Source organism: Anabrus simplex, chromosome 13 (assembly GCF_040414725.1).
Source record: "Anabrus simplex isolate iqAnaSimp1 chromosome 13, ASM4041472v1, whole genome shotgun sequence".
Classification (NCBI taxonomy): domain Eukaryota; kingdom Metazoa; phylum Arthropoda; class Insecta; order Orthoptera; family Tettigoniidae; genus Anabrus; species Anabrus simplex.
In genome coordinates, this window is record NC_090277.1 from 66,287,165 (window position 1) to 66,299,887 (window position 12,723).

Here is a 12,723-nt window from a genome sequence, read left to right on the forward strand (position 1 = left end):
TGGCATTGGGAAGAGCAATTACACACATGAAAACAAATAAAATACCTTACTCTAAAATTGTACGTACAAGTTCCTTGCAAATCAGCTCCCAAAATCGGGGGGGGGGGGGGGGGGAGTCTTATGCGGAAAAATTGCAGACCAAATTTCCAAGACCTGGGCACATATTTTACAACTGAAATGAAATGGCGTATGGCTTTTAATCCCGGTAATGTCCGAGGACATGTTCGGTTCGGCAGGTGCAGGTCTTTTGATTTGACATGCGTAGCCGACCTGCGTGTCGTGATGAAATTGTACTCACCCAGTCCCCGTGCCAGCGAAATTCACCAATGATAGTTAAAATTCCCAACCCTGGCAGGAATCAAACCCAGGACCCCTAGGACCAAAGGCCAGCTCGCTAACCACGTAGCCATGAAGCCCCACTGTAGCCACTGAAAGTATTATTCGAGGTATTTATATAATAACCTTGAGATACCACAATTGCCAGTACAGGTTTTGATTAGTACAACATAACGAGCTGAGACCATTACAACTATCAAATTAAGCATGGTAAATATTGCATAGTTAAAACTATAATTTCAATACAACTTCACTGAGGGCTGTAATGGAACTGAATGGTCAATTATGTCCCTCGGACTGGGTGCACTGTGATAATATCTCTTTTTACATCATTTCCCTTTATCCAGCTGTAACCAGGTAGTGACAAATATGGTTCCTCTCCACTTTCTTCGGTAGGGGACGCCCTAACATTTTCCGAGGCACTACCTACTGTGGAAATATTAACTGCAAATTTATGATTGCGTTATCAGTCCAATTACTGTAAACAAGTCCACATGTGCCTTTAAAACAATAATAATCCAAACTTAACTACTCAGGGCACATGCTCAAAAGAGACTTTACAAGCTTACTTGCACATTACTACAACAGGCAACTAACTTCATAGATTTTCCTTTGTAAACCAAAAATCTGGCCTCAAATTTGTAAGTCAGCCTGGAACTAGTAAATCAGCACACTGTTCCTGCGTCAGTTTGTCTGTGTGCCAGGGCTCAAGTAATCTTCCACCATCTCACATACAGCCAATTCTCTCAATCTCAAATCAGTAACACAGTAATGCTTTACAAACTGAGTAATATCACCCATGTTGAAATTCTCACAAAATACTTACCGGATGCACTCAAGATATTGTAACTTATTTACGAACGTACAAAAACAAAAATGAGAATGTACGTGGAAGCTACTCAATTTACATTGAGTTCCTAACTGACAGACGCTGTAGGTCTTTCACTTGCAAAGGGGCAGTGTGTCTACGTTTGAAAAAATTGGGAGAAAATACATTATACTATTATAGTACAGTCTTAAACTAAGGGTCCACTCGGATAACATTTATTCCGTGAATTGTTCTGATTGAGAATCAGCTGTGATAATCAATGCAAGAGGATGGCACCTTCACAACCAACACTGGAAGTCAGGTTTATTGTAAGAGTTTGGCATCTTTTGGCACAAGGAAGTTTCCGCCGCATAAACAGTCACCGACTCGCGACTTGCAGTGGATAAGTTTTCCGGAACATAACAGGATCGTGCAATTTCCCATGCTTTTATTTGCAATATTTCGTGAGAAACACTGCAACCGTTGTTCCGCATCTCACCCATTCTAGTAATGCTTTCTGAATACTCAGGAACTTTACCTGTTTTGGGCCATGAAATGCCACTTGCAGCTTTTCCCATGTCTCCCTTTTCATGAACAGAAAACCCACGACATATTGCGCTCTAATCTTCTGCAAATTTCACCAAGTTTATCTTGATTGAAGCAACGTCACTAACCTTCCCCATAACAAATATTTACTAACAAGCACCACATGGGCGAGTTCAAACTGTGCAGAAGTGGCCCTTTCAAACTGTTACTGCAGCTGTTCATTCTGGCAACAAGCCAACGAATTGGATGTGTGGCTCTTAACCACCACAAAAATTAATGCAAACAGTGTCAAAATTAGTGGTGTGGCTGATATACGAGTAGATATGGTACAATCTAATCAATGGCAAACAAGGCTTGTTATACCCATACATGTAAGAAGTGTAACCAACTGATCACATTTATTCAGGGGTCGAAAAATACCGGGCGCCCAGTCGCCATGGCGCCTGAAAATTTTTACCTGGCGCCTGAATTTTCAAATTCGGTTCTGAAAATTTATTTTTTGAAATCCGGAGTTCCCTTACATGTACTTTCCCATTGCTTTACAAAGTCAGAGGTGCCAACCTTTGAAGTGGGTTATCAGGAACATCACTCCCCCTCACCCTCCAGCCATCCCCCCCCTACACACATACTCAGAAAGTTTTCGAGTCTAATCCAAAGCATGCTCCTCTCTTCGATAACACCTCCTTTGCCCTTTCTAATAACAATATTTTCAACATTATATAACGTTTACGCAATACAATTAGCACACTACCCTTTAATTCTATGATAAAACATTCTTTGAAGCTTGTTTCGCACTCGGCAGTTGATTTTTAGGAGTAAGTTTTCCTGAAGCACCCTTCCCTTTTTGATGATATTTTCGTCTTATGAACAATAAGTGATTCCATGGGAGATGTGCTTAATGTAGGCTTGACTTGTCTGAGTTTTCCCAACAACACTGAAAACTTGCTGTGGGTGAGTTACTATCAGGTACACTTAATACTGTGAACACATTACTTAGAACATTACTTGGAGAAGAGAAGAGCTCCTTTCATTAAAATTGAATTTCACTACGTTCACGGGTAGCAAAAGGAAGTAGCGATCGAATAAGTTAACTCCCAGATCACAAGCAGTGAAACGAGGAGGGTTGAGCAGTAATGCTCGAAAGAATTGTATATTTTTGTTTCTTTTCTTTATTTCGTAGAATTTTTCGCGTCAATGTCGCTTTTTCCGTAATAATGTCCCCTTCGACCGTAATGCCGTAATCGTGGGATGAAATCCGTAATAATTGCGGACAGTCCGTAATAGTTGGCACCTCCGCAAAGTAACAAGGCGTGTGGTGTTTCACGTTTTTTTTCTGTAGCTCATATATTCTAATATGTGCAATAAACATTTTCTGTGCTTTTGACGAAGTCTTGAATTCTGTAATTGCTCTTCGTACCTTGGAACTGGACGTTTCAGTTCTGCACGGTCCAGCCTAGCGGTCATGGGAGATATCGTAACCCGTCAAACAAGTATCCTTTCATGTGGACGTATCGTAACGCATCGAGTTCTATTACAGATGATCAGCTATCGGTAGCCGAGTACAAAGATCAGACCAGAGTTGTGGAGAAATGCAGAGACCTACTACGTTAAATAATTCCACAAACACTACATTACCGCCATCCTTCCCGTGACTAGCCGTTCATTAACTATTGCCGCCAAAGCAGTGCTGATAAATTCCCGTGGAATCTTTGTATTTAGAACATACGGAACGACGTGTTTATCAATTCTTGTATTTTCACCGAACAATATTTATACCTTTAATTTAATTACAGCATTTTGGTATTGAACAGTTTGCACATTATAAATACTGTTGTTTTTATTCCTGTGCGTTTATGGAAAATTGGCAACGTAGCATCAGAACTCGGAAGCCATTTAACGCTGGTGTATTTTACGTTTCTGGGCTATACTTGAGAAAAGTGGCAAAATGAAACTAACAAAACCGCACAAATTGACTGATGCGAGTAACAAACAGTGTACTCTTGTAGATTTTTTCGTAAGTAGGGCCCGTAAATGTAACACAAAGTGATACAGAAGCGAGGGAATGTGAGGAAACACTTGATGGAAGTGCCGTCTGTAGAGTTCAGGACGACAATGACCAGCATGAAATTTATGGTATTTACCCCAATGATAGGTCAAACATCAAAAATGTCGAAATTTCAATTTTCAGGTAAACTGAAATTTCAGCACTTTCAGCGAAGTGCGTAAAAAAAATGAATGCTAATATGTCACAGCATATGAATGCATTGCTCATGGCAAAAAATAATAGACCCTACACTGATTTTGAAAGTTTGGTTACATTGTTAAGCAAGCTGAATGTTACTGGTTCAGAGAAGTATGAGAATGATACACAATGCAGAGAATCGTAGCTTGAATGACTACCGTGGCTGTGCTATGAAGAAGGAATTACGAAGTGTAAATTATGCAGTAACTTTCGTAGTATTGCCGATAAAACATTCTAAAGGTGTATCCCAGGGTGCGAAATCGCGGTGGGAGGGGAGAGATTTCCCCCCACCGACGATTTTATCTCAAAGGTTCCCCCCCCACTAAAATTGCCCGGAGGGGGAGATTCTTTCATTATAAAATTATGAGGAAAATGTATAACACATAATTTTTGACTGAAATTAATGATTTTTACTGCACATATTTTTATGAAAACATCAGCAATAATTCAAGTGACTGCCAGACCGTCAGCAATAAAACAATCCAGCAGTGGCAATCCGGACCTGCAACCTATAATTCATATTTCACTCTGACAAGTCCGTCTGAAACTCGGGAAAAATATAAATTACTTGAAGCTCTCCTTTGTCATTTCTCTAAGTAGCTCGAGCTTACACCACTCTTGTACTTCTTAGAAAGGGTGTGTTTCCGATAAGTAGTCAATAGGACAATATTCACTTAAGCAGTGTACAAACCGACAAATTTTTTCAGTCAAAACTTAGCCCTGATAGAGGAAGGCTCCACTAATAAAGCAATAAATCAGGACAAATCGCGCCTCGTCTCTCAAAACTTCTCAGCTGATTGGAATAATGTTCTAATGTTTATCATTCTCGTTATAACAACAAAATATCTACAATTTACATTTGTCTGGGGAAGGAGGGAGGGGGTAATTAAATTACAGGAGAAATTTAACCCCCCCCACAAAATACTGCCTGAAAAAACACTAGTAGTTAAACCCTATGTCCCTCCCCCCCCTCCCGATTTATTTCTGATTTCGCACCCTGGTGTATCCGGATTTTCAGGACCATTTAAACTTAAAACGTTTAAAACATACAAAAAATCCTATCCTCACTCGAAGTGTCAGGAGGCTGAAAAAAAAATGGCGTAACAGCCTACCAAGCGCCCGCTGCTCAGCCCAGAGGCCTGCAGATTATGAGATGTGCGGTCAGCACGACGAATCCTCTCGGCCGTTATCCTTGGCTTTCTTGACCGGGGCTGCCATCTCACTGTCAGATAGCTCCTCAATTGTAATCATGTAGGCTGAGTGGACCTCGAACCAGCCCTCAGATCCAGGTCAAAATCCGTAACCTGGCTGGGAATCGAACCCGGGGCCTCCGGTAAGAGGCAGGCACACTACCACTACATTGCGGGGCCGGCAGGAGATTGAATATTTCATGAAAAATCCTGAATGTGCACTTTTAGCGAGGTGCGTCAAGAAAATGAATGCTAATACGTTACAGCATATGAATGCATTGTTCATGGCATCTTATCATACTTTAAAAAAAAGACCCTACACTGATTTTGAATGTTTGTTTGCATTGTTAAGCAAGTTGAATGTTACTGGTGGGAAATCAAACAGGAACATGTAGTGTAATTTTAAACGACGCTGACCTTGAAGGTGACTGGTGATTATTTGGGTTAGTATGTCATAAAATATACATTTCCATTCTCATATGAATTGAGACTATACTACTTAAGGCTACATTTCAAAAATAATACGTAGCTTGATCTTAGTCTAACTTGTGGTGTCCATAATGTATATTTGCGAAAAATGTGCTGGCTCCTGATAAAAAGGGACTGGCTACTGAATTATTTCTATTTTCTTCTACCCCTGCATTTATTGAAGCAAAGACGTTAAAACTTTATTACCGAATAATTTTTACCAAGAAAAAGTTTCCTTCAGGTCCAATCAGAATTCCCGTAACACTGAGGCATTAAGGACTTTGTAAAATTTGGTAAGTTCCTAGAAATTAGTCTGCATAATGAATCAATTTCAGGGAATAGGATAGTGGTAGCATTAAATTTACACTACATAAAATCAGCTTCATGGTCTGTATCGCACCTCAATAGATTCACAATTAAGTATTTATTTTCCACCTAGTCGATACAATGATTGCTTAAGGCAATTTTTAATGGTCAAAAGTGGTACATGTTTCGTATATTATCAACATCTTCAGCCACATAACACTGTTTAGATGAAAAATATATAAAATTGACAAAGTAATGCTTTAGAGGAAGTGTCCTTAAAATTAACATGCATTACTTTGTCAATTTTATATATTTTTCATCTAAACAGTGTTATGTGGCTGAAGATGTTGATAATATACAAAACGTGTACCACTTTTGACCATTAAAAATTGCCTTAAGCAATCATTGTATCGACTAGGTGGAAAATAAATAAATACTTAATTGTGAATTTAAATTTACATATCGAGATCTGATTGGGGGGAAAAAAATCAGAAAAATAAAGCAAATTCTAAGATGAAGTATTTTGTAGGAAGTTAACAAAGGTAGTGAAAAAAGAAATACAGTAGAAGTCCTCTATAGCGAGTACGGCATATAACGAGAACTCCGTTATAGCGGCGACTTTTCTGTCCCTTCAAAATTCCTATATTAAACTGTATCGTCTTTCGGTTAAAGCGAGAACTCTTGTCACTGACACATCCCTTATTACAAGCAATTAAGCGCGCGTGATCTTTTCCGTTACTGATATTCATGCACCCCAGCGATGATATTGCATGTGATCGATTACCTTCGGCATAGTTTCCTCGCTATGTGCACTAACGATTTTTCTCGTCAACATTCGAAGGCGATGCCAGAGTCGATTAGTAACATCCGTCGATAGCTGTTCCGTAAAGAAAATTTCAAATGAAAGAACATATTTTCGTAATAAATGCGTAAATAATGTGTCCGATAACTGTTAACTCGTTAAAAATTAAGGCTGACTAAAATCCCGCTAATTTCGAGGCTAAATACTGCAATTAAGTAAGAATGGGATACACCGAGATATGGCAGAGTGCTTAATTGATTTCAGAGGTTAGTTTATATTTTGTCGCGTCTGGTTAAATTACGGAAAGGCTATTATGAAAATTTATGGCGAGAAAGGTATAATTTCTCTACTAGCGCTTTAAGTGTGTTTTCATACGTATAGTACGGTTAAGTTAGTATACGTGAACGTTTGAATAAGAAAACAAATGTTTGTAACAAAATCGATTGATCATCGTAGGTACGGTATAGTTTTCTCACTTTGTGCATTTGCGAGCTCTCTCGTTGACATTCAAAGGCGATGTTGAGTTGATTAGTAATTCCCATTGACTGCTGCTCTAAAGAAAATTCGAAATGAAAGAGGATAACACGTTTTCGTAATAAATGCGAAAATAACGTGGCCGATAGCAGTTAACTCGTCAAAAATAAAGACTGAAGTAAATGATATCTTAATTTTAATGTCATATACGGAAATTAAGAATGTGATACACCTCAAGATATGGCAGAGTACATCACTAATTTCAGAGGATATTTCATATCTTCTCGCGTCTAGTTACGGCTATTTACATGTAAATTTTTCGCGAGGATGTTTCTTCTCTACACGAGTTTCAAATATGTTTTTATGATAGGCTACATATACGGTTAGGTTAGGTGACTGACTGAAGAACAAAGCTGAGGAGTATGCCACAGAAATCTGGAGTGATAGTGTATAAATATCATGCAAAAACTCGAGGGTTGTTGCATTTGCGGCCTAACAGTAAGTTTATAGATACCACTGGCAACTACCGCGGTATCCAAGCTGCTGCTTTTTCACTCGCACACAGAACTGGTTGACAATAAACGACAGTCTCTTAACTACACATCGCTAGCCGTGACAACGGGTTGTACAGTGCCTGTGTGTTTCTCAAATCTGCAGAATGGCATAAAAACATGCGACCCTTCGAATTCTTAGAAAAGCCATGGCTACTCAGTGGCAGTCATAACGCGTTTATTGTACTGCACTTGGCGCTTAGTGAAATTGAAGTTTATGGACAGCAGGAATATTTTCGTTGTGGATAGTCGTATTGTAAAGATATGTGGAAAAGGTATTGCGGGCAAATTTTCAAGGAGTTCTAGTGGATATTATGATGCCAATTTTAAGTTAATGTTTATTAAACACTCGGAAATGTAGAATAATTGTGCAGCCGCAAGAAAATATGGCATAGGCCTAAAGCCAATATTTGGCGTTAGCGTGAAGACAAAGAGCTAAAAAAATGCATACTATACAAAAGACTCATTCAGTGGTCCGCAACAAGGACGCTTTAAGGAAGTCTAAGTTGAAATTGTGAGGTATGTGCACGAAAAACCCAAGGGCTATACTATGGCGCAATAAACTTGCTCGTTGACGTTCAATGTTCGCGATTAGGCCTATACATCGTTACCCGCTGAATATGGCTGAACCCGACAAGTGAGACGTGCGTGTAGTGGTAGCCGATTGTATCTGACGCTGCGTAAAAGTAACAGTTTCATAGACAGCAAGAATAATTTCCTGTTGGAACGTTGTAGAGACGCACAGAATAGATATTGCCGGAAAATTTTCAACGAGTTCTCTTCGGCATTATGATGCCAATATTAAGTTAATGGTCCTTAAACTCGCAGAAATAAAGAATAATTGTGCAGCCGCAAGGAAGAAAAATACGGCGTGATGAAAGTCAATGTTCGGCATCTAAAAATATTCTAAAAATGCGTAGGCCTACTGTGCAATAAGGCATTCATATGATTTAACAAACTACTTTTTGAGCCCGATTTAAATTTGTTGAAGGAAAAGTGGGGATCATCTTGGATTCGGAGAAATACGGTACTATATTTTTTCAGAATGAAATTAAACACACTTTCACGTAGTATTGGATTACGAAAAATAACAAACAAGTAAGCCGTAGGGTGGATATCATCTGCAGAAACGCAAGTTTTGAACAAACCGATTGCCGTTTCATACCGATTTTAAAGTGCATGAAGGGTTTTCCGACTTTTATACAGAAATCGGATATAACGACAATCCGTGATAGGGAGTAAATTTTTCGCCGTTATGAATTCTCGCTATAACGGACTCTGTACATGGAGAATTGCAGGAAGAGTGACAAACGTTGTGTGGTTTGAATATATTACTCTAAGATGAGACCTGAAACATGCTGCTCAATCAGAAGTTGAGGAAGAATATAGTAAAATTTAAAAAACACCCCGATGATCCATACGATAAGTAACAAAATCACCTTAGGAGATTATCAAAATGTAAGGAGAAGAATTCAATCCTGGCAAACTTTAAATTAAATTGCATGCATGAAATGACATTCACATTTCAATAAAATAAACTCTTGCTAATATCATAATCAGGCGTGTGCAATTCAACTCTGCATACTGTATAAAAACTCACCTCTCCAAATACTGAAAATGCCTTCTCAAGTAGTTCATTTGTAACCCATGGAGTAAGATTTTTCACTTTGATTGCTGCACTGTGTGGGGCAAATCTGACTTTCAATGCTCGGCCTTTTCTCAACGATCCATCAAGTTCCCTCTTGGCCTTTTCTGCATTTGCACGATAATCCTGTTAAAATAGACCAAAAGAAAAACAGATACAATTTTAACTAAACCTGCAGCCATTTTACTGAATGTACATAATTCCAGAATTTTCCTAGTATGGACAATTTAAATGCAGCCAAATTAATAAGCACAAAGCATGCCTATTTTACCTTGATTACAACTAACATAACATGGCACTCACCAGACGAATGAAAGCAAAATTCTTCTCCTTATTGACAAAGAGCTCAGCAACCTCACCATAAGGCGAGAACAGCTGGGTCATTTCTTCCTCTGTGACATCACTCGTCAAGTTGCCAATGTACAGCCTGCAGCGTCCAGAGAATTTCTTCTCGGAATGGTCTTGAGGGGGCAAGTCATGTGTGGGAGCGGACAACGCTGCGAGTCTTTCATTCAATCGATCCTACCAACACAAGAAAGGTCATTATTAACCGATGAATCACAACAACTCAATCAGAAACTCTTACATAATTCATGAACATTTTATTACAAGTAAGAAAGACTGACGTTTATACAACCGTAAGAGTAATTTTCATGGATATGAACCATGTGGTAAATAATCAGAAAATTTTATCATTCAGTACTTTTTAGCGCTCGCAATTTCTATTTGCAGAAAATTGAGGGACCCCAGAAATTTACATCCTAAACCATTCAGAGGCTACATTATAGGGAAAATTGACCAGAAGAAATAAAGCTGGGAGTACTTGCAGTTTCCAACCCAGAACACTACCATACTGGTTTCAACAATCATCTCATTTTAAGTTTGATGGAACGAAAATTTCCTTCAAAAATTACAGAGAGATTTTCAAATAAGAAGAATGAACCACAAAAAAATGCAACATACCTCTCTCAGAGTATTATGCAGCTTGTAATATTGCAATTACAGCAAAATCTCGCTAGTGCATTCCTGAGTAACGTTTTCCCGCTTAGCACGTCGTAAATTAGAAGTGCCGATTCTCATCCTATTAAATCTCTATAAAAATACCTCTTCATGAATTTTTGCTCTTACCACTTAGTACGACCACTCTTTTCCTAGTACTAAATAAGTTATTCGTCGTCCGTTGTGGAAAGAACGTGATTTCCAACTCTGGTAAGAGCAGTCACCACAGCTGCGCGACTATGAGAAAAGACCTTGTATTCCTTAACTTCACAGGATAAGTTGCACCTTTAGGGACCAAGCCGTTAGCCTCAGGAATGTTCAGTTTTGCTTTCTGGTTAGCAGCGAGATTGCTGAAGGACTGTGAGCCAGTTTGGGCATGTATTTCGCATTCCATTCAGAAGTTAGAAATTTATTTTGTGTTGAGTGGTACTGTGAAGTGTAGCCAATTTGTTGCATGAATCTCTAGCCTGTATCTGGATTAGGAACATAATCATGCGAAACTGCCAAGTTTAATGTATATTTGTCTTGTGATAGCCTAGTTATGGATACAGACGAAGTAATTAAATTCCTTACTAATGAACACGAAAATTAAAATCTGTCAAAGTGGATTGGGATCCGCATAGGCTATTTGAAGCCACCATCAGTACCAATGCACTATGAGAGCTATGTCTCATTTCCAAAAATAGATGCCTGCCTGGCCATCAAATGATGTAGATGTTGATTACCATAGGGAACCTGAAATATTTGTCCTGAATGAGTAAGTTTATAATGCCAATATAATGGTCCGTTATTGGACATTATAAATTTTCCAGCAGACTCATTCTTGGTTGCCTGCGTGGCCTCCACGGTATGCACTAGCCTTGCGTCTTGGGTGGTGTGCTAAGTCCCAAATGACGAGCCTAACTTAGCACACGAGGGCGAAACTCAGGCAACCAAGAATGAGTTAGCTGGAAAATTTATAATGTCCAATAACGGACCATTATATTGGTATTATAAATTTACTCATTCAGGACAAATATTTTAGGTTCCCTATGGAAATCAACATCTACATCAATTGATCCCAGCATACGCCACTGGTCTGACGTCACAGAGAGCAAAAATAAAGTATTTTTTGAGCTCAGTAGTTACACTCAAGTCATGAAATACAGAACTAATGGATCTTTAGATGCTGAAACATTTATTATTTAAAACGTATACGAAAAAAATAAGACTTGAAATCCGTCTTTGTAAAGACAAAGAGACTCTCACAACGGCTCGAAGGATGGAATGCATGCCTTCTGACCCCTTGGCAGGTTCGATCCTGGCTCAGTGCCATGGTATTGGAAGGTGCTCAAATATGTCAGCCTTGTGTCGACAGGGTAAAGAACTCTTGCGGGACAACATTCCGGCACCTCTGCGTCTCCGAAAACACAATTGATCAAACCCAAATTTTAACAATATACAATGGGATGTTTTATACATAGTTTTTATATTTCAGAATATGTTTCCAAGGGGAAAAAAGTTTAGATGAAAAGTTTAGATGAAAAATACATAAATTGAGTGTAATGTGGCTGAAGATGTAGATAATATACGAAACATGTACCACTTTTAACCATTAAATTGCCTTAGGCAATCATTGTATCAACTAGGTGGATAATAAATAGTTGTGAATCAAGATGCAGATCTTTCGATTTGACTCCCGTAGGCGACCTGCACGTGGTGATGAGGATGAAATTATGATCAAGACGACACATACACCCACCCCCGTACCAGCGAAATTAACCAATTAAGGTTAAAATTCCCGACTTTGCCGGGAATCGAACCCGGGACCCTGTGACCAAAGGCCAGCACGCTAACCATTTAGCCATAGATCCAGAGAGAATCTTAGGTAAGAATTGCACACAGAATGCATTCATTTTTCGAGTTGGGAAGAAATTGGGTAAAAGTAATCCGATTACTTGTAACGATTGCATTCATAGCAAAGTTAGTTTGTAATCGTTACGTGTTGCAAAAAAAATTCTTACTTGTAATTTATTTCCTGAAATAAAATTGTGCCCGGTGGAGTAGCTTGGTCTGTACAGCACTGGCCTTCTGTCCCAGCTTGGTAGGTTCAATTCTGGCTCAGTCCTGTGGTATTTAAAGGTGCTCAAATACGTCAGCCTCGTGTCGGTAGATTTACTGGCAAATATTCGTTTATAGGAAGAGGAGTTAGGGATTGGAATGATTTACCAAGGGAGATGTTCAATGAATTTCCAAATTCTTTGCAATTATTTACAGAAAGACTAGGTAAAAAAATGGATAGGGAATCTGCCACCTGGGTGACTGCACTAAATGCAGATCAGTGTTGATTAACTCACTGATTGACTGATCGAGTTCA

General features: G+C 38.9%; 1 protein-coding gene across 4 annotated transcripts in view; it reads right to left on the reverse strand.

Moving 5' to 3' along the window:
• The window catches only part of LOC136884875 (hrp65 protein), a 300,770-nt gene that overhangs the window by 244,184 nt on the left and 43,863 nt on the right, over window positions 1-12,723 (reverse strand). For all 4 annotated transcript variants that reach the window (XR_010861427.2, XR_010861428.2, XM_067157168.2 and 1 more), the window contains exons 3-4: window positions 9,672-9,890; window positions 9,324-9,494 (exon numbers count right to left, since the gene is read on the reverse strand). Coding sequence is in view for 2 of the 4 variants with exons in the window: in XM_067157168.2 (XP_067013269.2) it covers window positions 9,324-9,494; window positions 9,672-9,890 (390 nt within the window). In the remaining 2 variants the exon portion in view is untranslated. The remainder of the gene's footprint in view (window positions 1-9,323; window positions 9,495-9,671; window positions 9,891-12,723) is intronic.